A 26,789-nucleotide genomic window follows, 5' to 3' on the forward strand; every position below is an offset into this window, starting at 1 on the left:
CTACATTTTGGTTGAATATGTGTATTTATGTAAAAAATGTTTTATCTGCTTGGCAGTACAGCTTTTAAACCTAGTTCTTATAACCTAATTCTCTCTGACAAGTGACTAATATTAGCTCCATCAATAAATGTATGCCCCAAGGAACCTAGCTTTTTTCCTGTCACATTGTACAATGTCTGACACAGAGTAGGCACTCAATAAATATTTGTTGAATGAGAGACTACATCTGTCACACACTTAAAACAGGGTAGCATCTTTTCCATTCAAAGACAAGGCAGCATTCTAACAGGCAGGGAATGAGAAAACTTGAGTTTTCTCAATTTCAATTCTGTCCCTCGATTACTGGCTGACTGGTGTTGAGCACATCATTTAAACTTTTGAAAGAAAATTAATTTCCCCATCTGTAAAATGAAAGGCTGTGCGAGTAAATCTTTAAGGGCCTACGACTCTATATCCTGTCTTAAGTCAGCCAATGGCAAACAGAGGCTAGGTTTTGGTCTGTTTACTAAACCAGGTCAACTTCTCAACTGTTCCTCCTCTTTAACTGAATTGAGGGGAAGGCAAAAGCAGAATATTTAATCAGGTCATTTATTTTTCCATCAACAATTTGAGTGCTTTCTTTTTCTACACATACACGGACACACACATGCACATGTGGCTATACAGAAAAAGCAGTTGTTGCTGCAGTCACAAATAATAAAAGACAAACTTTAGTAAGATATATATACATGCAACGAGAATACCAGCAATGTATTACAGTTCTCAGTAATCAATAGCATAAAACACATCATTAGCTGAAAGGTCAGAAAACAATCATTCTCGGTGTCTCACGTACTTCATTAGAGTTAGGCCACAGTTTCAGAATGATGAATGTGGGATAGATCATATGATTACCTGCTTGTTCCTCATCAACATCCACAGGAATAATTGCCTGGCTATGAGCTGGAGTATTATTTCCACTCTCGGCCACCACCTCTCCATCTTCTTGGACGATGTCTTCCATCTCATTTAATGCTTAAACAAAAATATACACAAAGTAAAAACCAAGAGAAGTATAAAGAACTACGATGGCAGGCAAAACTGTGGCCGCCCAAAGAATTGAACAGTCCCGCTGATTACTAGGCCTGCCCTGAAAGAACAGCGTATACTGCATATATTGTGCTTGTTACTGCAGACATTAAGAAGTATTTAATCAGTCTACAGGAGAGAAAATCACAGATGGGAAAGGAACATTTGGTGGAGAAAGTCCATCAAACTCATACAAACTCAAACAGTTAACAAAGAAACAAGGCAAAATACGATTAAGCCAAAAAGATACCATTCAGATTAACGTCACTGAATTATATGGGAGAGGTTTGAAATTTCAGGGGGACAGTGGGAATTGCTTTGGTTTTAAATATACACAATAGCACACCTCCCCCTGAATAACTGCCCAGCTCTAGCCTGCAATATCTATATTTCAGTTATTGCCAAAATGAGAAATGACCTTGCCTAGAAATCTTTCATGATAAAAACCAATCAATTTTCTTCTTTCATTCAACTGACTAACAATTATGAGTAGCAGTAATTAATGTGTACATACTCTATGGCAGGCTCTATGCTAAACGTTTACAGAAACATTTTCTTATTTATTTCTCATAGCAATCAGGCTAGCATTATTATTAGCCTGATTTTTGCAGTTGAGGAAATGGAGGCCTAGACGTTTTAATAGTTTGCTAGGATTTAAATTGAGGAGTTTCTAGAGCCTACGACACTACAGAAACTACGAGAAGGTGGGAAATTTATACTCCTTGCTCTCAAAGAGGATGCACACATTCTGGCAAAGATGTTAGACACATAAAATAAGGTCAGAATATAATTGCTAAGAGCTATAACAATTCAAAAGTGCAAAGGGAACATAGAATAGGAGCAACTAATTCTCTTCACTGGGTCAAGGAATGGTTCACTGATACAAGGTAACATTTCATATACTACCATACCAGGAAGAATGCTACATTTTTCGGAAGAATAGTGGTCCAGTGGTAACAAAAAACAGTATCTGTGTTGTGATAGGGATGCAAAAGAAAAAACAAGGCTGAAAAGGTAGCCTGGGCTCCAGATTGTTAAAGCCTTGCTAAAAAGCTTAGAATTGTTTGCTGTAGGCAGAGGGAAACCACTAGAAGGTTTTTATGCAGGGAATGGCATGAAAAGAAGTACATTCAAATATTAACGTGACAAGGTTTTCCAAAGCTGCTGAGCAACTGCTTTTAGGTTGCCAGAATAGCCTGTGCAAACATTTAATATGATACCCAAAAGTTGTTTAAACGATTTCTTTCTTTGCATTCATTTGAATACTTACTGAGTGTCTACTACAATTTGTTAGTATTCCTTGGAGCTGAAAAACAGTGGTGATATTCAAGATCCCTAGACTCATGGCTTACTCTAGTTGGGGAAGAAAAAATTTAAAAAATAAAAATAAAAACATCAGATAGTAATGCCTTATGTAACAAAAAGTGTGATGTGACAGAAAATAAACTGGTGGCTGCTTAAGATCAGATGGCAAGGAAAGACATCTCTGAGATTAACATTTAAGCTAAGAACTAAAAGTCAAGAAGGAGCCAGCCATGAAAAGATGGAGGGAGGGAATTCTAAGACGCAGTAGTTAGTGCAATGGTAGACGCCAGCTGTCATGCTCAAGCATGATGAGGGCAAGATGAGGTACAAGATGAGGGCAGGCCAGATCATACAGCACTTGGTGGTCCAATTCAAGAACCTGGATCTTATTCTAAGGCAATGGGAAGCTATTAAAAAGTTTTGAGTAAGCTATCACTATTGTCTGGTTTGTTAAAAGACTGCCCTGGCTGCTGTAAAAACTAATTTTAGTTGGGTAAGAAAATAGGCCAGTTTTAAAGTATTAAAACATTTAGGTTAAAAAAAAGAGAAAGGTCTGATGTAGTGGTAGTACAACGGGAAAGGAGAGATGTAGGCATACTGGAGAGATGTTTTAGAGACATTCAACAAGATTTGGTAAATGACTCAATGTCTTGGAGAGCAGTTAGGAGGTAAAGAAAAAAGCATAATGTCTTGATTTTAGTCTCTGGTAATTAAATCGCATTGTGGTGCCTTTGGGCTAGTGAAGACACAAATGATTCTTGGTTTTGACAAAAAGCATAATGTCTTGATTTTAGTCTCTAGTAATTAAATTGGATGGTGGTGCCTCTGGGCTAGTGAACATAAAAACGATTCATGGTTTTGACTTTTTTCCTTTGTTGGAAAACATTTTATCATTATGGTAGTACATCTTTTTCAGAACAGTTTTAACTTACATGAAGTTATATGTATACATATATATTATACATACATACATATGCCTGCTAACTTATAATCAAGTATCAATATTCATCAAATGTTTTGTTTAGCTGAAATGTTACTTCAGCTGTAAAAAAAAAGTGTTATAAAGATAAAGAATTCATTGCCTCTTAACAAAATAATTTTTATGCAACGAAATTGTTGCATAAATTAATAGAAATTTATTATCAGACATAACATTTAGTGGTTGACAACTACCTGCCCCAAAGTAAAAAACAAAATACATTTACTGGGTTTTTTTTTCCAGACTGCAGTTTGCCCTTAGGCTTCAAAAATAAAAATTTTACAAAATCAGTGGTTTTCAAAGCATAGTCCCAGACCAGCAGCATCAGCACCACCTGGGTACTCGTTGAAAATTCAAATCCTTGGCTGGGTATGGTGACTCATGCCTATAATCCCGGTACTTTGGGAGGCCAGTGTGGGCAGATTGTGAGGTCAGGAGATCGAGACCATCCTGGCTAACACAGTGAAACCCCATCTGTACTAAAAATACAAAATATTAGCTGAGTGTGGTGGCATGTGCCTGTAAGTCCCAGCCACTTGGGAGGCTGAGGCAGGAGAATCGCTTGAACCCAGGAGGTGGAGGTTGTAGTGAGTCAAGATCGTGCCACTGTACTCCAGCCTGGGAGAGAGAGTGAGACTCCGTCTCAAGGAAAAAAAAAAAAAAAAATTCAAATTATTGGCTTGGAGCAGTGGCTCACACCTGTAACCCCAGCATTTTGGGAAGCTGAGTTGGTTGGACTGCTTGAACCCAGGAGTTGAGACGGCCTGGGCAATTTATGATATTCCATCTCTATTTAAAACAAAACAAAACATATTATCTGGCCTCACACAGACCAAATAACTGGAACTCTGAGGGCAAAAATCAGCAATGTGTTTTAACAAGTCTTTTAGGCTAACTGGGGTGGAGGGATGAGAAAAGAGGTTCACTATGATGCTATATTTAAAAGCAGTAAGTACCTGGAATGTATGTTTTAAATCAAGAGACAAAATTAGTTAAATGATGTATAGGTAAAACTATGCTTTAAAGTTATAATTACTTAAAAGTAGTACATAAAATAGACACTATGCTTTAGCAATTACAGAAGCATAATTTTGATACTTATAGGCAAATGTAAATTGTTAAAAACAAATGAACATTGTGGGCACAGTGACTGACTCATGCCTGTAATCCCAGCATTTTGGGAGGCTGAGGCATGAGGATCACTTCAGGCCAAAAGTTCGAGACCAGACTGGGCAATTCAGTGAGACTCTATCTCTACATAAATTTTTTTGAAAAATCAGCTGAGAGTGGTGTCACGCATTTGTAGTCCCAGCTACTCAGGAGGCTGAGGTGGAAAGATCACTTGAACCCAGGAGTTTGAGGCTACAGTGAGCTATGATCACGCCACTACCCTCCAGCCTGAGTGACAGTGAGACTCTGTCTCAAAACAAACAAACAAAAAAAAAAACACAAAACAATGCCAAAAAAAAAAACCCCACCAAAAACTGTAAACATTTATTCTTATTTTAGAATGCTGCAAAATTCAGGTAATCAAGTTATATTTTCAGCTAACTAGCTCATAATTAAGTACTCTAAGTTCTAAGACTTCTGAAAGTACAAATTTAAGATAATATCCTGCCAAATTATAAAATTGTAATAAATATAGTAACTGTGAAACAATAAATCACAGTTTTGTTGGAGTTAATTTATACAAATTAAATAGCTTTTAAAATTATACAATGCCCCTCTTTTACAGTAAATTACCTCATGCAAGCTGAAGAAGTTAAATACAATAGAGCAATTAAGACTGGTGCCGCTTCATTCTGGGGCTGGTCCAAAACCAAGTAAAGGCCCATACATGTAAAGATTTGTTTTAAGACTCAGGGTCTCCCTCTGTCACCCAGGCTGGAGTGTAATGGTGTGATCATAGCTCACTACATCCTTGAAACCTCCCTACTCAAGCCATCCTCCTGCCTCAACCTCCTTAGCTTATAGGCATGTGCACTGCACCTGGCCTAGACGTGAAGTCTTCAAATTGTATATCAAGGAGAGTGAACATGTTAATACCTGTTTCAAAGAAATTTTTAAATTATTATTTTCACTTGAAGATGTGAACCATCAATATTAGTCAACTGTTTAACATAATTCCCCATTACCCCTTTTATTATGAAGCCCTGTATTTCTCTTTATTTCAACCAAAAATCAGTCTTTTTCTAGTTCCTTATTTTGTTGGGGGGTGGGAATCTAACTTATATGTGTGTGTGTGTTGTGTGTGTGTGTATACATGTTTAATAACAAATACAACTAAACACACTACCACGTGGGAGTGACCTGTGGAATCTAATGTTTTCTACCAATCTTCCTTTCTCTACAAATGCTGCCATTGCCTCTGGTTTTCTTAGGCTTCCTCTTGTTGAAGCTATTTAATCCTTCAATCCTGGCATTTACGTATGCTTTATACAATTATGCTTTATACATTATGTATTTATTCTTTGCTTCTCAGCATTAAACAGCATTTTGAAGATACTGTACTTGACAACAGTCCTAGGTAACTGCTGAAGCTGAATCCTTTCATTGTAATTATGGCTTCTTAAATCAAAATAGCTTATCCTATATCTTGTGTATTTGGTTTTTATGCCAAATCTCTCATCTTCTGAAACCATATTTACAAACAAAATTAAGATGTAAGTTCCATTTTCCTCTCTTAAATCAAATACAGATACGAATTAAATCAAATATGTTGTTGAATATCTTTTTGGTCCTTGTTGCAACAATATGTGATTTCACAACAGCAGGTATTCTCCACTGTACTGAGAAGTCTATGGCAAATTAATCTTCTAGTGAAGTCTATAATCTGTGTGTCAACTCAAACCAAAAATGAGTTCACAGGATTTGGGTAGTTCTGAATGGCAGCTGCTCTAAGTTTCCAACGTAGAGTCCATGTCCTCTGACACGCAGATCTTTATGGTGGTAGTAACCTGTACTATGTACCATAGCACTCAGGACAACAAAGCAAAGGGACAATATGTGACTGTCTTGCCCTCTTGTTCCCTTAACACCTGTTGGCTCTGCACTTTTATTTTTGCATTTTTAAGGGAGATTGTTGGGGAAAGATTTTACCTAGGTTTGAAATGCGTAAGAGTACACCATGGACATAAAGTACAGAGCTAGACAGCTGCATTTACTGCAGAAAAGTATAAAAGTCAAGGCTGGAAATAAAGATTTGGATTTAATACCATATAGCTGGTACTAAAACCTTGAGCTTGAGTGAAAATGTGTAGAGAAAGCTATCATGGACAAAAGTGGAACACAGGAGGTGCTACAAGCAAAGGAAAATGAAGTAGGAGAAAAATCAGCAAAATGGTTTCAGAGATGCCGACAGAAGAAAGCGTCTCAAGAGTGTACAAGTCTAGGCAACAATGTCTAATGCTGCTGAGATGTGAAATTAGATGAAGGTCACGAAATGACCTCCAGATTCAGTAAGACAATCACTAGTGACTTTGCCAAGAGCCAAAGTGGAGAGTTCTAAAGTGACCAAGTGAGATGAGAAAGTGAAGACATTGCCTACAGATGACTCTTCTGTCAAAAACTGTATACTCAGAGTGCCCCTAAAGGAAATCATGCCCTGTACACAGTACATCTCATTGTAAAAGCAGGTACATAATATCGGACTACCCTATTTCTCATTAATTACTATGTGCAAGAGTAGGCAAATGGGGAACAACAAAAGGATGGCTAGAAAAGATTCCTTTTCCAGTTCCTAAGCGTCAACTGGGAAACTGGAAAATTTGGTAACAAAACAATCTTACATCACTTCACTCATCAATAGAGGGATGGATGGAGCACCTTCACACATGGGTTGGCACACTGCAAGTACTCAGTATATATTAACGAACTGGACAATTACATAAATGAAATAGAATAGTCCTTCTTAGCTAATGTACTTAATCTGCTGGGTGGAAGTGAAGACCTAATGATTAAAGGTACATGAAAGGTGCCAATGTTTAGCCCATGGTTGGTATTAATCTTTCCGTTCTTCAAATATCCAGAAATGGTCTTAATGTTCACGCTATCCATTGGTCTGGGAGACAATAAAAGATACTCCTTTGTTTAAATCCAGAAAGTCAAGTCTCAGACCTCAAGAGTTACCACTCTACCCTAATTTCCCCGGCATCTGTAATCCCTCCCATTCTGTAAGTATTCTTATACAGTCTGTGGACAAAAACAGTTTTGAAACAAGCAAGAAAAGAGAAAAATTTCACCTACTCCCTCATGTTCCTTATCAACTAACTTTCCTCAGTGTGGAAAGTGACAAGTTGAAACATGGGAAAAGAGAACAGGATAAAGCAGAAATACAATACAAAGTAAAAATTATTTCTATCTGGAGCTCACAAAAGATCTGGGTTACCGTCAGCTGCAAACTGCTGCTCTCCTGGCTGTAGATCTTGCCGAAAGTCATTCTCCTCGTCTGAGTCATCTGGGTGATGGTGATTGTTGTCGTGGATGTTGGCATTGTTATTCTGTGCATTATTATCGTCATTGTTGGAGTTCTGATTGCTAACAAGAGCTGATGAAACCCCAATTCCTGTGCCTGCACTCAGACCAACTCGAGCACAACCCTAAGGCAAAACCAAAACACATACGTTTACTAATTTGGGTTAGTATCTATCACTTCATTTTTAATATCTCTTCATTTCACCTTTACATTAGAACTAGTATTTATATAGTACTTATTTATGAAATGCTTTCACATACACATAGAAAATCTTATTTAAGGCCTGTAACACTTCCAGATAGATAAAGGGTTACTGGTTTATCTATCACACAAGGAGAAGAGATCTGCCCAACAGCACATGGCCAGTAAGTGGTACAGCTGCAATTTGAAACCAGGATTCTGACCTTGAATCCTGAGCTTTCCCCATTATATTGTACTGCTTCAACAGTGGGAATGTAACCATTAATAACTAATAAGAGAGAACACAAATGGTTGAAAGATTAAGTTTTTAATTACAGTACAAAGTTCTATATGTTAAGTAGTTTGAAAATAACATTTTGTACAACTGGGCAACCTCAGATTTCCCAGGCTATACAACTTAACAGAAAGATAGCAGCAGGGTAAAACACTCCCCAAATAAATCCTTAATTCTTTTTTATACTTTGGGTTCCTAATTAGGTTTAATCTACCAACCCAATTATATTTAATACACCAACGAATTATTCCACGTAATAATTTCTGTCTTAAATTTCCAGCCTCACCCTCACCTTACCTTTTGTTTATATACTAATGGAGACGGCTTCCACTTATTTCTTCCTTACCCTTCCCCAGAGAACCCTTAATTCTCATTTAGAAGAATGAGAGGCCATGCATTATTACAACCTTTATGCTTTCACTGAGGCTGGCAGTAAAAAGTCTGACTATAACACTATAAAGGCATATTGTTGAAAAGAAAAAAAAAAAAAAAAAATCACAGGCTGTTTTTATTTCCTTTCCTGAGTATCAAAATAAACAAAAACTCCCTCAAATGTATCTTACCTTGGGTGGTTCACGAAACATCTGATCCAGTGAAATAAACTCTAGGCTGGGTAACAATTCAATAAACTGGCCAAAAGAGTCCAGCTTCAAAGCATGGCACCGTACTAGGTTGATATCAACCAATCGAGTCCATCTTGAGTGGTCTGTTGAAGAAATGACATGACCAGAGAAAACATAAGTAACACTTTCCCCATTACTGATGAATTCTGATACAGGTCACAAAGACTTTCAAATCCTTTTTGATTAAATAACTTTTCCTTTTTTTCATGACTTCGAAAACCTGATGATTCTAAATTATGATGTTTACATACCTAATTCCATTGTGAGAACTAAATGGCCTGGGGAACATTAATTTGAATCCAATCAGCCCTGATTTAAATGTGATCCACTCAACAACCTACATGGCTTTTCAACAATAGGACACTGAATTAAAAAATTATGGCATATTTATTTAATAGAACATCATGTAGCTATTTCAAAAGAATGAAGGAGAGTTTAATATGCTTGCTGACATGGAAAACTCTCCAAATTATACTTAGTACAAAAAACAAGCTATAGGACGGTGTATACACAGTAAGATCCTTTGGTATAATATAAATTATTTTTAAATGCTACACATATATATGCTGCAATATGCATAATTTGTCCAGAAAAATATACAAAAAAGTGTTGATGATGGTTACCTTTGAGAAGAGGAGAGTTTTCATTTTGTACCTTTCTGTACTGTTTGAAATTTATCAAGTGCATGTATTACTTTTATTTTTTTAAGTGTTAACAGGAATTCTGAGTGATGGGATTATAGGCCATTTTTTGTTTTCTTCTTTATACTCTTCTGTATTTAAGAAAACAAACAAACCAAAAACCCAATAAATGTTATTTTTTTAAAGTCATCTACGCCTGCTACATCCTAAAGTTCATATTTCCCAGTAACTTCTTGGTTCATCAGGGCCAGGGATAGAATTTAACTGCTGTTGGCACATGAGACATGACTATATTAATGAGTGATCTCAGCAGAGGTCCCAGCCCTAAAACAAGCCGGGATAGTAGCTTTCTGAGGAGATACAGATCCCGGTCAAGTGACTCAACAGCAGAGGAGGCTGTTCTGTAGGTGTCAGTGAGAGGCTTTGTCACAAGTACAACTTTTTTGAGCTCTCAATTTATTTAATGGTTTGTAAATTTCGGTATTTAAGAAGGGCCTTTAAGACAACAGATGACATTACTCTGAGAGGAAAATGAACTCCCACCATAAGGGAAAAATATCAAGTGCAAAAGTCACACTTCTACATATAGGAGATTGGAGGGGTAGGTCTGAAATAGACTGGGATTTCTAGTCAATAGAAATTTTTATCTCAGGTTAATGTCACTTAATGGAAGTTTAAAATACATACCTACTTTGTCCTTTCAGATGATGTGCCATTGTGAAGATAATTCTGAGAAAATAACTATACTATCCTAAGTCCTAGGCAGCAATGAACTAAGCTTAATTTTATATTCCTAGCCCAAAGAAGTACATATAAAAATCAGGGCACTTGAATCCACAACCTGGAGAATATAAATTTCCAGGTAGAAAACTTCAGAAGTTTAAAGAGGCATTGAATACACTTCCAACTAGTTATCAAAGGTTACCAGAACTTGTATGAACAATCCAAACGAAACACCTACAGTTTACATTAGGAATGCAATCATATCACACATAGAAAACAAGGGCAGTTGTATTATTTCAGTATCAATAAAACATAGCTGTATTTGTAAGTCTGTAATACCTGAGATCCAATTGTATGGGTTGTGTAGATGAGGGCAATTGTAAATTGCCAGATATTTGATACAGGAAAAAACTTCATTGACTGCTTTCATCCCTATATCAGTGATGATACCAGGATTTTCTACCACATCAGCCAAACCATACTTCACCAGATCCGCATTAGCCATTCTGCCTAAAAAGAGCAATCAATTTTTTTAAAAAGGCAAATTCTTAAGTGTTAGGGAGTGTTACCAATTTTGTATCTCACCAGTTAGTATAAAAAGTCTCTACCATCATTCTGTATCATCTGCTTATCATTGGGCTCAGGTGTAATTTTAGGTTAGGTATTATTTACATATGGTAGCACTTCTTGTACAAAATAATAAATTATATTAAAAGTCAAAGGACAACTAGTAGGAAAAATTATTTCCAATTGTTTAGAGAAGAAAAAAGGCAAAAATTCTTAAAGCATAAGTGAAGGACATATCATACTGGTTCATACGATGGTAAAGTTTTAGCTTTATCATTTAAAAGGAAAACAAAATCTTAAAAACTCAACTCCCTCACAGTAAAATGATGTTCTTGAAGCCCAGTGTGGACATGTGTAGAGAAGGGTAAACTCTGAGAATTTAAGATTCATTGTTACAACCCATGGCACTGGTTAGTAACATCTATCTATATCCTAAAAGTGCACTTCTTAACTCAAACACATGCCACTGGGCTTTAGTGCCTACTCTCTGGCCACAAACTAGGGGTTTGGGAGTAAGTAAAGGAGGATCCTTTACCCTAGATCATGCCACTGAGAATCACACCTCATCCCTTGCCTCTTATCACTTCTCCCATCTGTCTGACCCCTCACACTCCAAGATTCCATTAGTTCATAGTTACATCTTTAGTGTCTAGCATAGTGCTGGGGATACAAGAGCTCATGGGGATACATGTGTCTCACAGTCTGCAATCAACCAATACGCAGGACAAAGAAAACACTGCCGCTCTGGTGAAGTTGCCCTGAATATCACAGTTTAAACCTTTAGCTAGAACATGTTTAAAACAATCCATCTTCTCCAAACTTCCAATTTTACTTTCCATATAGTTTACAGTTTTTCTCCTATAGTTCCTATTTTTGGTATTTCCTGGCACTTCTTACAGATTTCACCTTAATCCATTCTTTAAAATTTAGCTGAGCTATTTTCTTTAGCTCCTGGTAAGGACCTTTTCCCTGCTCTTTGGACTTGAGATGAAACTTCCATTTTCCTTAAGATAGGGTAAACCTTGAACTGACCCTGTTTCCTGGGCACTACTTGAATAAATGCTGTAACCTAACATGACAAGTCAATGTTTTGTATTTAGTTTTTTGAGATGACCAACCACGTTTCTACTCTTGGGGCTTCCTGCTTGCCACACTCCTTCAAAATCCTGATGATATTACTTGAGATTCATGTTTGTTTTTCTTTTCAGCCCACAGGTCAGCTAAAAGTAAAAGCTATCATTTATTGAATACTTCCTAAGTGTCAGAGATTGTTGTAAATGTATATATCACTTTTCCCTTGATTCCTCAGAGCTACCCAAGAGAAAAGCAGGAAATCACCTTACCTTCATTTAAAAAATGAGAAGAATGAACTTGCTTAGGTCTCATGATTAGTAACATACAGGCCTCAATTCTCTCTCCCTCAAGCTCTAGGACTAAATTGCTAGGACTCTAGGGCTAGGACTATACTTTTTTCTAAAATTTTCACTGAGTTATACATCTCTATCACTATTATATAAAGCTTACAGATCATAAATCCACATGAACAAAGAACTCTCTAAAGATTCATCTTTGGGTCATTGCTAGAAGACAAAGGTGATGTTCCTATTTATTTATTCTGCCAGACCTTTTATAAGAAGAAAGTGACCCAAGTTTTACCAGAGGCCAGCCACCACTTCTTGGAGAGATGCTTCAAATCTAAATTACTGAGAAGAGAGAAACTAAGTGAGAGAGTGTGAGTGAGCAGTGACCTCATGACATCGTCCATAAGAAGTACCACGCACCTATTCTGAAATAGAGAATCCTAGGCCATCTTTGGAGGGATAGAAGATAGTATGTATGCGGAAGAAATGTTTAAACTGTGGCAAATAAGAAGAGAATGATTGTACAAAGTTCAACATAACAGACTATTAAGTATGAAACAGAACATGAAACAAGTTGTGTTGAAAACTATGAGGTAATGATAGTCAAGAAGGTATTTTTATGCTATAGAAAATGTACGTTGAGGAGAAAGAAACACTACAGGAAAATAATTGGTTATAAAGATAACACTTGAAGACAATTCTTCAGTAGACCTAAATTTGGCCATCCTGAAGGTACACAATTTCTCAAGTTCTGAGCTTTTGGGAAAAATAGAAAACAAGATCACAGAAAGAATATCAATTTCAAAGCTAATAATTTTAAGTTACTATACAGACATTGCAGAAACATAGAGAATGTTAGATACTTCATTCAAAACCAGAAAAGCTTGATATCAAATGTATTAATTTTATATAAAATCATTGTACTAGGTAGCATTTTAAGCGATTTTGGAGAAAAGCTGATCTTTTTCTAAGCTATATAGATTTAACGTGATTCTAATAGTCAACTGTCTAGAAAAGGATAGCTTAACTTTTTAAAGTAATCACCTATATTAATGAGTACCGTGAACAACAAAAAAGTAAACAAACAAAAAACCCACAACTATTATTGTAATATATATTAGAAATGAAAAGAAAACAGTCATGATTTTGAGCTGGACTGTCCTGATTGGAAGAATTAAGCCTTCTTATGTTCTTCTACAACACAAACTAGATCCAAAGAAAAAATGTTATCTGCTATGATGATGAGAGTTCAAGAAAGACTTGTTGCAAATCAAGTGGGAAGAAAATGAATTCTTGAATAAATAAAAACATGTTGGTGATGAAAATTTTCTTTCGTATCTTATTGATGCCATATGGAAAAATAGTTTGAATAATGAATTGACATGCATTCAAACCCAAACAAATGAGTTCTTAATTGTAAATGCGTAAGAAAATGCTGTGAACAAGCTTTCCAACAGCAATCATCATTAAATGAATACTGACCATTATGTGCTCACACTATCTGGAAAATCCAGAACCCCCAGCGGGCTTATTATGGAAATGAAGAGCATGGGCAGGGAATGGGACCTCATTTGAGAGGACCATCAAAAGCTTCAAGAAGTGTGGCAGATCAAATTCAACAATGGAACCAAGGATGACATTCTGTGAAAAAAATGAAGCAGAATGGGAAAGAAACTTGGGCAGTAAAGTGGAGACAATATCAAATGTAGATAAGGTTCTTTTTCTGGTGTATTGTTAGTAACTACATTTTCTATAGTATGCTAAAATCAGAGGCAATATGGAAAAAAAATCACTGACATTTCTTATTTAAAAGTTTATTTTCCAAGATGTGAGAGCACCTAAGATTTTAAGTTGTCTTATGTTCAAAAAGACAAGGCACAACCCCAATTCAGATTTCAGTTTGTCAAGTAAATTTCCTACAGTAATTCTGGAATTAAAATGAGATAAATCTTACTCTGTAGCAAAAACTCATCTACATATCCTAGATGAAGGGTTTCAAACTGGGGGAACTCCAACTCTGCCATCTTTAGGGCAGAAAAGACACCATCTTTGGTTAGGGAAGGCTGGATCCGAACTTCATGTAACCTGTGAATAAAGAGAGAGAACATACCAGAGTAAAACAAAAACCATCAGAACCAAAGATTCCTCCTAATATAAGTGTATTAGTCCGTTTCTATGCTCCTGACAAAGACATACCAGAGACTGGGAAGAAAAAGAGGTTTTAATGGACTCACAGTTCCATGTGGCTGGGAAGGCCTCACAAACACGGCTGAAGGCAAAAAAGAGCAAGTCACATCTTACATCATGGCAGCAGGCAACAAAAGAGAGGCTGTGTGGGACACTCCCATTTTTAAAACCATTGGATCTAGTGAGACTTATTCACTATCACGAGGACTGCACGGGAAAGACTACCCCCATGATTCAGCCATCTCCCGCTGGGTCCCTCCCACAACACAAGGGAATTATGGGAGCTACAAGATGAGATCTGAGGGGAAACAGAGCCAAACCATATCAGGAAGACTCTGAAAGAAGTTTATGACTTTAGTGAAGTGTCACAGATGTCAACAACTTCTCTCCCACCTCCTTCATTGAAAAAAAACAAAAACAAAAACATATTTTCTTCCAAGGAGTATCTGCAAAGTATAAGGAAATCTTAGGCAGTACACTGAAGCCATACATTAAATAACAATTAATTACAGGTAATAATCTTATATCCTTTCAAGTGCTTTACTAAAACTGAAGAGTCAATGTGAGAATCTGCACCTGGTGTTGGTATTTGACATTTTGCTTTGGCTAGCTATCAATGTTGCATTTTAACCAAGAGTATAGTTCTGTAGTAGGTAACTTAACTTAGACTTAACTTAACTTAAACTTAGAAACACTTTTATTTTAGACCTTGAGGTATTATTCTGAGGGACTAGGCTCAGATTTGTCAAAGTCGAGGTTTCCTAAAGCTTGCAGTCATTATGAGGTGTGTATTATGTAACTGCAGAATTATCTTAATTCTTAAGAAGGGTAAGTTTAAGTTGTGTTCATTATTTAGAAAGACATTGAATTATTTTTGGATTGATACGAAAGATGAAAGAGTGGTTTATTTTTCTTCCTTGATAGTTCATTTTCACAATGATTCTGTAAATACATGGCTAGGATTTCCAGAAAAAAAAAAAAACCCTTTTATTTTAGTTACAATCCTAATCAATAATCTTGATGGAAAAGCTTTGTTTTGAATAAATTTAAAAAATGCTTAAAGAAAATACTATAAAAATGGAGGTAGAACACTGATATGTAAGAAATAGTAAATGTGGTATAGTGATACAACCACTTGGTTAAAAATTATAGATGTGTTACAAGGTCAGACTTTGGAAAAGCGGATTTAAAACACTGATTTCTGAATAGCAAATATTATCACCAAGTAACTAGAACAATTCAGAAAAGTATCCAGAGATTGAGACAACGGTCCTGAGAGGGCTACAGACACCAGAGCTTCAATCCTAACTTCTGTTGGACTCTCAGCCGTTTCCAGAAATTCCACTGCTTTTCTCTGATATGAGACCATGCCACTCTGGAGCTTGCTAGTATGCAGCTCAACTGGTTACCAGTATATAACATTAAGACTACCATGATGTTATACTCATCTGTTATTTAAACTTCTTTGTATTTTAAATTTGAATAAGGCTTGATCAAATGTACACACATATATACACACACATTCCACAATTTTTTGTAAAACAGGGAAAGACACAATTACTTCTAAAGTGAAAGACACAATACAAAGAGGAAACATACCTACGGGCAGCAGTAATGATGAGGTAACCAAGATCTACTTCAAGAGCATTTTTGCAAGCTCCCAGAACAATAGTGTGCAAATTTCTAAAACCACCTGAAGACGAGGAACAAAAACAAGTGTTTCTTTTGACCACAGCATTTTTAGTGAAGTACTTATATACTATACATTATAAAGTATTATCTTAGATGATAATTATTGGTTTAAAAGTAATTCTAAGCTTTGTTTTTGCATTGAAATTATCTTAAGACGAATTATAACTACTAGTCACCTAAAAGGAGCTGAAAGCGACCCTCATTTTGACAAGACACTCTGATGGCATCTGAAAACTACTCTAAAAGATTTAGACTGTTAAGTATGGATTTTTAGAAAGTCAGAAGCTGATGAGATAATTGTAAAAAAAGAAACCCTGCCATTTCCGGCCAAATTTTGAACCTCCAAATATCATAAGGAACAAGACCAGAACTACTTTAACTGATTTTTTTAATGTTTCTGAAACTTGTATTTACCTACAAAAAAGAACATAAATTACTAATGTATAGCTTAAAGAAATGACTGACTTATCTGTTTTAAATTTGTATAAATAAAGTCACAAAGTATGTATACTTTTGTGTCTGGCTTCTTTTACTAAACATTCTGCTTATGAGATTCATCCACATCGCTGTGTAGCTGTAGTCTGTTCATTCTTATTGCTGTACAGTATTTTGCTACATGAATATGCCACAATTTAATTATTCATTCTCTTGCCGACAGGCATCTTTCCATTTTGGGATGATCAGAAACAGTGCTTCTATGAACAATCTTAAAAATGTCTTTTGGTGAATAAATGTAAACATTTTTGCTGGGTTGAAAGCCAGGAATGCAACTGTTGCTATGTGTATGACCAACTTTAGAAGATACTACCAAACAGTGTTTCAAAGTGGTTGTATGAATTTATATTCTGACCACCAGCATATGAAAGGTTCTGTTGCTCCACATCCTAGCCAACATTACTGTTTTTATCTTTTTCATATTAGTCATGAGTAGGCATAGTCATTTTAGTGCTTGCATATCACACTGTAGTTTCAATTTGCACTTCCCTAAAGATTAGTAAACTTTATCGTTTTTTCATGTTTACTGGATTCTTGTGTGGAAACTTTTCTATTCAAGTATTTTCCCATTTTTTCTATTGAGTTGCCTGCCTTTTTCTTATTCATTCCAGGAGTCCTTTATATCTTCCCAAAACCCAGTGTCTATATTGCAAACAGCTTCTCCCTTTCTGTAGCTTTTCACTCTTTTTTTTTTTTTTTTGAGACTGAGTCTCACTCTCTCGCCCAGGCTGGAGTACAGTGGTGCGATCTTGGCTCACTGCAAGCTCCGCCTCCTGGGTTCATGCCATTTTCCTGCCTCAGCCTCCAGAGTAGCTGGGACCACAGGCGCCTGCCACCACACTTGGCTAATATTTTGTACTTTTTAGTAGGGATGGGGTTTCACCATGATAGCCAGGATGGTTTCCATCTGCTGACCTCGTGATCCTCCCGCCTCGGCCTCCCAAAGTGCTGGGATTACAGGCATGAGCCACCACGCCCGGCTGGTTTTTCACTCTCTCAATTCATGGCTTTTTGATGGACCAAAAAAAAAAAAAAAAAAAAAAAAAAAAAAATCTTAATTTTAATTTGGTACAGGTTTATTCCAATCTTTTTTCTTTATGTGTAAATGCTTTTTGGTGTCATGTTTAAGAAGACTTTGTGTACTCAAGGTCAACAAGACATTCTTCTAAGTTATTTTTTTAAATTTCTTTGTAAAAATTGTTCTCATTTGAATCTATGATCCATCTAGAATTAATTTTTGTGTGAGGTATGCTGACTTCTTGAATAAAATATAAGGCAGGGTCACCCTTAGGAACCGATTAGAGAAGAGAAGTCTCTGTTTTTCTTTCAGGACTTTTATACAAACTCAGCTTTCAGCACCTCTCTACAGGTCTTCTCTCTATGAATGGACTTACTAGCCTTCTTTTCGTTCTTGACTTTTATCTTGTTAACTATCGCCATCAATCAAAATATTGCGGGTCTTAGGGGTTATTTCATCCCACTGGCTAAATGTAATAAAGTACACTTACACCACACTTGACTGACAAAATGTCTAGAAATGTAGTGTTTACTCTTCATTAGATTTCAACAGTATTAACTATAATGTTGTTTGTTAACAATGGTACTTGATGACTTTCCATTTTATTTTAGAGAGCCTGATGACTTTCCATTTTATTTTAGAGAGCCAAAGTTAGATTTTTGGTTTCCAACTATTAATCACCCATTTTGCTAAACCACTATTTTTTTTTCCGCAATGAGATGATTAACACAGAGCATATTCTGTTATGTATTATTTATCTATTATTACATGATAGATATTAACATTACTAATGCCTAAATTTTTTTTGGAAGCCTAGGCTGTACAAGTTGTAAAACATCACCAAAGAATGCTAGAAATCCCTGTTAACATTTCTAAGAAAGATTCCAAATATAAGAGGAGGTATTATTAGCCATGCAAAAGTCAAAACAAGCCAGAAAACATGTCTTATCACTCTACTGTCTATTTTAAGAAAGTTTAATGTGCACCAAAAGAAAATGAACACTAGCTACGCTCATAGTTACTTACTGTCCATCAAATACACCAGAGAAAGCACAATTACTGACAAACATTTTCTTTTTAAAAGACTTGCCAGGGAAGTTAAATAAAAGCTTAATGATTTTTTAAAGTTGACTTTTAAAAAATAGTTAGTAACTAAAGAAAATGAATACCTGATCTCCAACTGTCTTCAACAACATGTTGGATAAGACCTCCAAGGAAAGGAACTCGAACCATTTCTAAGTGTTCCAAGTTTCGGGCAGAGGCTAAGCCTGTTACTAAAGGGACATATTTCAAGGAATTTGTGGGTCCTAGAAAAAAAAAAAATCTTTGATAGAACAACGTAAAGTGCCTTAAAATGAATTTCAAATCAGTGAAAGACATGTATAACGTATAATCTCTATATCTTGACAGCCAAATTGGCTCTCTGCAGTCTAGTTCTTGTTACAAAATGAAAGTGTTAGCCTACTAACCATACATTTACTCAGCATAAAGGTTTTTCAGTAACACTGGAGAGAGATGTAGTATTCTGTAAATTCTCTAAAGGCTCAATAGTTTTGAACCCAAACTAACTAATGGGAAAAAGTCAAGACAAAAATTTGATCCTTCAATCAAGTAAACAGCTCAATCATTTAATCATCTCTATGACCAGTGTTGCATTAGATACTATAGAAGATCACAAAAGATATGGTCCTGTCCATCAAAAAACATGCAGTTGACATGGAGCTAGAACTAACATAAACAATTATAGAAGGATAAGAAGGCAGACTGCATCAAGTATAAAAATAAGATCTGCCACACTCCATGAAAAAGAAAAAGAGGAGAAAAGTAAGTTGGAAAAGGCAGAACCTGAAGAATGCATACAAAAAAACAGGAAGAAAGTGCACATCTCAGGATAAGGCAGCAATAATACAGCATAAGAGAAGACATTGAGGTGGAAAGCTGTATGGTTGTCCAGGGAACAATGAATAGTCAAATGTGATGATAAAAGAAGGTGTATCTTGGAAAGGTGTCAGAATAAGGCTATCAAGAGGGGTCCTGGTTATTATGACCTTAAGCAGAGCAGTTCCCACTTAATGCTCTAAGTGCAGGGGTGTCCAATATTTTTATATCACTGGGCCACACTGGAAGAGGAAGAATTGTCTTGGGCCACACATGAAATAACACTAACATTAAAGATAGTTGATGAGCTAGAAAGAGGAAGTGGGGCGGGGAGGGGAGGCGGGGAAAAAAAGCCCGTGCGTAAATCTCATAATGTTTTAAGAAAGTTTAAGAATTTGTATTGGGCATCATGTGGGCTGTGGCCAGCGGACCGTGGGCTGAACAAGCTTACTCTAGGGCAACAGGGACACTAAAGATTTCTGTTTAGAAGTATAATACCATAAAAGCTATGTTTAAGGTAGATTAAGGAAGCCAACTATTTACATGCAGAATGATTCAGAGACCAGAGACCAGAAACAAAGAAAGAAGACTGAAATTTAATAAAACAATCCTATGAAAAGTAAAAAGTGCCTGTAAAAAATACAGATATTCTGAGTTGTTTTGTTTTGCTGAGGTCAAACGCAAATCATGTTTCTAACGTCTTTAAAACAAAAAGTACATTTATCTTCACAAGATGAATAAGTTATAAGACATAAATAGTAATAGCATAATATAATTGTATTTACAAATGTAGCTAAAGTTTGCTTCAGGATATTTTTAGCATAGCTTATGTTTAATTCCACCATAATTGTGTACCATTACCTGCACAGTTCCTCATGACGAAAGTTCTTAAGCTGATACAAAGGAAGTCTTTAAATGGCTGTGGTTTAGTAAGTCTTACCCACTTCATATAAAGGTGCCTTAGCATTGGGATACAAGGAATTTCAGGAACATTCACCCCTAAAACACAAATATAAAAAAGAACAAACAAGAAAAATCACAAAACTATACTATATTTTGCTTATAAGTTCAAGAGTCTACTTTTCATATTAACAGCTTAACTGTTCAAGGATTTTTATCAGAACAAATTACACAAAATCTATCAAGTTTGCCTTATTTAAAACAGGCTTATAAAGAACAGTTTATGTAAACCATAAACTAACTTAACTTTTTTAGAAAAGGCCAATGGGAAGATAGAGTTTAAAAAGTATTTCTATATCTTAGATTAACACGTAAGTCTTTCTCATAATCTTACAACTCTCCTAGGATACACTTTCCCAGAAGAGGTAAAGTGAAAATGGATTATCAAAAGCAAAACTACAACGATGGAGATGGAACACACAAATTTACTACTTGACGACCAATGTCCACTGCCCCCCAGTAGGAAAACTAAATTTCTCAGTGCAAAGTCAGCAAGGTGGGTTTAAATATGCAAATAGATTATTTGGAAGATAGCCAGACACAGAGCTTTAAAAGCTGTTTTCTACAAATATATGAATCTTAAGACTTTGTAAATATGTAGTAGAAGCCAGCCAGCATGGCTCTGAGAAAAGCAGAAACTGTCAGTCATTTATTTTAGAATTTCAGATTGGTAAAGGTAATTTGATGCATGGGATCCATGAGTGGCTTAATACTAGGAATCACACCCACAGAGGACCACGACCAGAAGAAGGGAGGTGTAGCGTGCGGTGAAAAAATACAGGAAATACGGACGAAAGAAGATAAAAGCCAAGGAAGGGACACAAATTTATTAAAGAAATCCAAGGATCCAGGACGATGGCATTTAACAAACAGTAGTTGGCAAAACTGTTTAATGCAATTTTTAAATTTGAGACAATAGAAGCTCTGCTAGCAAGAATAACTAGAGAATGCAAAATTGGAGTGCTTGAATGGTCAGTTCTTTAAAGGCTAAATTCTGCCAAATGTTCTTATTGTAACCTACAAGGATTACCCCTTAACTTGTTCCTCTCAAAATAGCATCACTCTGCTATTTAACTCAATTTAGCTTGAACTACACACACACATAGTACAGCAACAAACTGGAAGTAAAATTAAGGATGAGACAAAAGGACAAAAAGCAGAAGTGAGGTACAGATTGAGATGTACGATGCAGAAGTCACAAAGGTAAGTTCAGCATCTATTTTAATACTATCAAGATGGTAGTAATGATTGTACTGATTAGGAAACCCAAGGTGGCAAGGGTGAGACAGATGCTGAGAAGACAGTATACCCTAGGCCCAATCCACTTTCTGTCCCAAACTCTATAAACAAAGGACATAATTGCCCATTCTCTTGGTAATGTTCATTATTATTAGTTTACCATACCTCTGTATCACCATAATACAGTGTTAAACTGTTAAATGATTCCCATAAATTAATGCATTTTAATAAAACTTAACCTGTACTTATATTTGCAATGAACTGTGACAGGCATTATAGAAAATATAAAGATACGAAAGTAAGTCTTTGACCTTAAGGAGCTTATATTATAAATTTCAGATATTACAGAATCCTTATATCTAAAAATCCAATTTCAAACTAGACACCACTCCCTGATCTTACAAATGAAGGGTTGCTAGAAATCTTTACTCTTCTCCCATAATTGTGTATCTAAGTCTTATTTAAGACCAGAAACTTCCAGTTCTTTGGACCATCCCCAATACCCAGAATAACGCTTAAAACACACATACTCTCTCTCTCTGTGTGTATATATATATATATACAGAATAAAGTAGTAAACAAATACTAAAGGCCAGACTATATTAACAGGGACGCCCGAATTCCTTTCAGTAGCGTTAAGCCAAAAGTGACAAATTTGAGAAAATATTTACACTTTTTACTTCAGTTGAAGTTATTGGTATATAATTTCAAAGAATATTCAGATAGAGAATATACACTTGGTGAAACAGTATTTCCCTCACCCCAGTGGATCTTTAATGGGAAATCTGAATTTTTATACAGGTCTTGCAAACATATATTTTGAAGTCATCAATCAACAAAGCCATCTCTAAAATTCTCATTATTCTTTTTCAGTGAATATTCAGGTTATATGGCATTTCAGGGAGTTACAAGTGACCCAAGAAACATGTACTCACCAACTAAATGTAAAGTTTGAATTTTGGCTCCTATAGGAATTTTCAGTTTATTTTCAGGAGGAATTGGAAAGGCTCCATTACGATTACGGAATTTCCCCAAAATATGAACATGGGGCATATATGTCCAAATGGATTCTACCAATTCCAAATGAGAAGTTTCCACACCCTAGAAAATAATGCCAGAGCAAGCATAAGAAAGGATTTTAATTTAGCATCCAAAGCTTTTATTTCTGTACCACAAGATGCTAAGTACACAATGGAACTTAAAAGTTTGTAACAGATGATTTGCATGTGAGTAAACAAGTCTATCATTCTTTGGTCTATTATTTCATCAACAGTTGATGCCAAAATGTCCAGCCAGGTGCACTCACCACTAAGTTTGGGCATGCCTGCAAAGCTTCTAGGACTCCTGGAATGCTAAAAGCCTCATGGCCCCTTACTCTTCGCCTCTCAAGGTATCGAGGGTGAAGGCCATATAGCTGTTCAACATCTGGCATCTTCTTTAATAGTGTTAGAAAACTGGAATCTGTAAAGCCTGAGAAGTTCAGAAGTATTTAGAGCCAGGTTCATCTTTCTGTTCATTAATACTTACTAGGCACTTGTGATTTTTACCAAAAGTTAAAAAAGACTTCCTTTTCAAATTTCCGTAAGGCTAACACTAATGCTGAATAAACATAACAGAAAATATACTTCTTTAGTAACAGAGGAAATGTGTCAGAAACTCCACTTAATCTGAGTTAATACTTTATGGAGGAGGCTTTTATTATTGACTTTTTGGTTTTTGTTGCTTTTAAGGCACGGAACTCTTCAACAAAGAACACACTTTTAACCCAGATAACTTGGACCTATTTGGTGGATGGAGTGGGACCACCCAACTGATCACCACCACCCTCCTCCTCCCCCACGGGTACTCTCGTCTGTAAATCCTTCAGGGCTCTGCAGAACACAACTAAAAATATAAATAAGATATGATCCTCATCCTTAGGAAGCTCACAGTTCTGATCTAATTCCTATCTCAAATTATTCTATCCATTTTCTAATAATTACTCTGATACTCTGTCATATGTTTAACTATTACTCCCCTGCCATTTTAGACAATTAATTCTTTTGAAAAAGACAGATGCAAGTCAGCTAAGAGAACTAGAGTGATCCAATCTCAGGGGATGCTGTTGATAGGAAGCTATCTATCCAGGAGACCATAGCAGGAATTAACAAGATGGGAACAGAGAGAGGCAGGTTACTTTCACAGCAGGAGCGGTTGGTTAAGTAAGTGGGGAGACAAGTCTCATATGGATGCTATTTTCATCTGTTACAAGGGCTTTTTTATTTTTAATGAAAGTGGTCAGAAAGCCAACTGTCTGCTTATTAATGACAAATAAAAATATTAACTGTCAAGAATAAGAAGTAGGCCCCAAATATTTAAGTCTTACATACTTTCTTGAAAGTTGTTTTATTTGTAAGTTATCTCATTTAACATGTAAAGTCCAGACATGTTAACTTTAGTATCACAAAAGTGAAGAGTAAGGAGAGACTAGAGATTACTTGGTCTCTAATTATAATAACAATTCTTATAACTTTCTTGTATAGTAACTTTTAATTACTGAACAATTCAATGTGTTAATCATTTTGTTTTTTCATTTATTCTCACGACCAAATCAGAAAGGTTATCACCCCATCTAACAAGCATAAAAAATGAAGTTGAGAGAGTTTAAGAGCTTCCAAATGGCAGTGCTGGAATCTAAAACCAAGTGTAACCTCTGCAATGTTTATCCTCTTTTGTCATATATGTTGCCTCCCACGAGAGAAATGGGGAAAGTTCTACCTTCTTTACAGAGATGGAGTGAGAATCCAAAGAGATCACATACATAAACCATAAAGTACTATTATATAAAGAATCTGGGTTAAACGCCAGAGAATTGGTCAGGGTGGCATTAGTGAGCAAGGTTAGTGTGATCTTATCTTAGGCTAGAGACTGTTTGCTTCAACTCTCTTTTACATTCATTGCAAAGATGGGAAGCCTTGGGCTCACAGGTTATTTATCACAGCCTAAAAGTCAGCAACATGCAGTCAAATTCTTCTCTAATTGGTAAGTGGCAGTAATGTTAATGCTAAGACTGTATCACATGGGAGTTCTGCCATCCTGCCTGTATATACTATATTAATCCCATCTTCAGAATTCCCACTGGCCTAACCTTTGCAAAAGCAAAACTAATATAAGGAATAAGACGATTGTTTTCACACTGCCCTAATTTTTTTTCTTTCCTGATATAAAGGATCATTCTGAAACAAGATGAGATGAATCTTTTACCCTTAGAATGGCTTTTATTAAATATTTGAAAGCAACCACGGTTTGCCTCCCATAAACCTATTAATAAGTTCCAGCCTCAGGTCTTTGCAATGTTCTTTATAAGAAAGTATATATTGGGGCCAGGTGCGCTGGCTCCCGCCTGTAATCCCAGCACTTTGAGAGGCTGACGCAGGCAGATCACAAGGTCAGGAGATCAAGACTATCCTGGTGAACACGGTGAAACCCTGTCTCTACTAAAAATACAAAAAATTAGCAGGGCGTGGCAGTGGGTGCCTGTAGTCCCAGCTACTTGGGAGGCCTGAGGCAGGAGAATGGCGTTGAACTGGGAGCAGAAATTCAGTGAGCCAAGATCGCACCACCTGTACTCTGGCCTGGGGCAACAGAGCAAGACTCCGTCTCAAAAAAAAAAAAAAAAAAAAAAAAAAAAGGTATTACATTGGTAACTGTATGGCCAACTGTTAAGAGTTAGCAACTGATTTGATGACTCTCTTGAAAGCATGCAGCACCCACCTGCACAATTCCAGTATTCCAGAGCTAACCTGTTCTGTTCTACAGAACAGAACAGGACAATTATTTCCTCCAGCCCCTTCACTTCTATTAAGGCTTTTTTTTTTTAATTTTTATTTTTTGGTCCCCTCTCAGTCTCATACCATTTTCAAAGTCTCATAATCTGGACATCATAGATAAAGGATGACTTTACAAGACAGATTCATAATTGCAAAACAATAGTAACTAAATTGTACCAATTAATGGATTGGCGTTAAGTGAAAAGAAGCTTTAATTGCCTTTTATTTTAACTCCTTCCTTTCAAGTATGCCTTGCTTAGCTAAAGCCATTAACTTTCTTTTCAGGTGGTCTCTTCAACTGGGAACAATTTGTAGTGGTTAGGAAGCTAACTCTGAGTTCTTTACCTGTAAGCTCGGTCAATGCCTTATTCGAGAATCTCCAAGACCTACTATAGGCCATTTAAAGAAATTGGAGTTCTGCGGTCTATTTTACAAAAATGGCAAGTATTTATTTAATTAAAGGGTACAGTTTAGTTGTAGAGGAAATCTATGATGAAAACTGTTACCATTCAACGGAAAACCTGCATCAGAGAGTAAAGGACACACACGGTCTAATGTGATATACATATACTCCATTAACCAAAGGCTCATGTTCTCCAATCACATATGTGTGGACCAGGCTGATATAGTTACTTAGGGACAGGAAATGAAAAGAGCAGACTATTAAAACAATAAAGCCTCAGGTAAAACGCATTTTACAAACCTAAAACCCAACATGAATAATTTAAACAAAATTTTGCCTCCCTATGAGGTGACTTAGATTGCCTTTTTCAAGACAACAAGTAACTTTTTATGAAACCATTGTTACTACTTTCCAGTAGGACACTACCGTACTTTACAGACTAAATCCACTTACCACTTGGCATGTATTCCCACCAGCGCCCTGCACAGAGATCTACAACTCTCACAACTCGCAGATAGAGGGTCACTGCTTCCTTTAGCTTCCGGGAAAGACATTCCATACACATGATATCCTGCAGAGGGAGGTACCTTTGTGAGAGAAAGAAACTCATATTTATCAAGTGGGCAAGTATTACCTCTCACCAATAAGTTATTTTTTTTTCCTTCTTCCAATCTCCTACCACTCAAATGAAATAAGATCTTCAGACAGAGATTTAAAGTTAACATGCACATATGGTCATACAGCTTTTTACTAAAAAGATAAGTCAGCAAATACTTGAGTATCCAAATAAGGTATTGAGTTCCCTCCACAGGTCATTTGATAAAACCTGCCTTTCTTCTTTCGAGTTTTCAAGGACAAAGAAAATCTAAAAACAAACCAAAAAAAAAAAAAG

General features: G+C 36.2%; 1 protein-coding gene across 4 annotated transcripts in view; it reads right to left on the reverse strand.

Annotated features, from left to right (window-relative positions):
• The window catches only part of FBXO38 (F-box protein 38), a 59,425-nt gene that overhangs the window by 17,356 nt on the left and 15,280 nt on the right, over positions 1–26,789 (reverse strand). For all 4 annotated transcript variants that reach the window (XM_017875845.1, XM_017875844.1, XM_017875843.1 and 1 more), the window contains exons 3-13: positions 26,351–26,484; positions 22,992–23,155; positions 22,621–22,786; positions 20,348–20,485; positions 18,778–18,915; positions 16,003–16,096; positions 14,171–14,301; positions 10,628–10,798; positions 8,865–9,007; positions 7,740–7,950; positions 895–1,014 (exon numbers count right to left, since the gene is read on the reverse strand). In XM_017875845.1, the coding sequence (XP_017731334.1) occupies positions 895–1,014; positions 7,740–7,950; positions 8,865–9,007; positions 10,628–10,798; positions 14,171–14,301; positions 16,003–16,096; positions 18,778–18,915; positions 20,348–20,485; positions 22,621–22,786; positions 22,992–23,155; positions 26,351–26,484 (1,610 nt within the window). The remainder of the gene's footprint in view (positions 1–894; positions 1,015–7,739; positions 7,951–8,864; positions 9,008–10,627; positions 10,799–14,170; positions 14,302–16,002; positions 16,097–18,777; positions 18,916–20,347; positions 20,486–22,620; positions 22,787–22,991; positions 23,156–26,350; positions 26,485–26,789) is intronic.

Source organism: Rhinopithecus bieti, unplaced genomic scaffold (assembly GCF_001698545.2).
Source record: "Rhinopithecus bieti isolate Rb0 unplaced genomic scaffold, ASM169854v2 scaffold_7673, whole genome shotgun sequence".
NCBI lineage: Eukaryota > Metazoa > Chordata > Mammalia > Primates > Cercopithecidae > Rhinopithecus > Rhinopithecus bieti.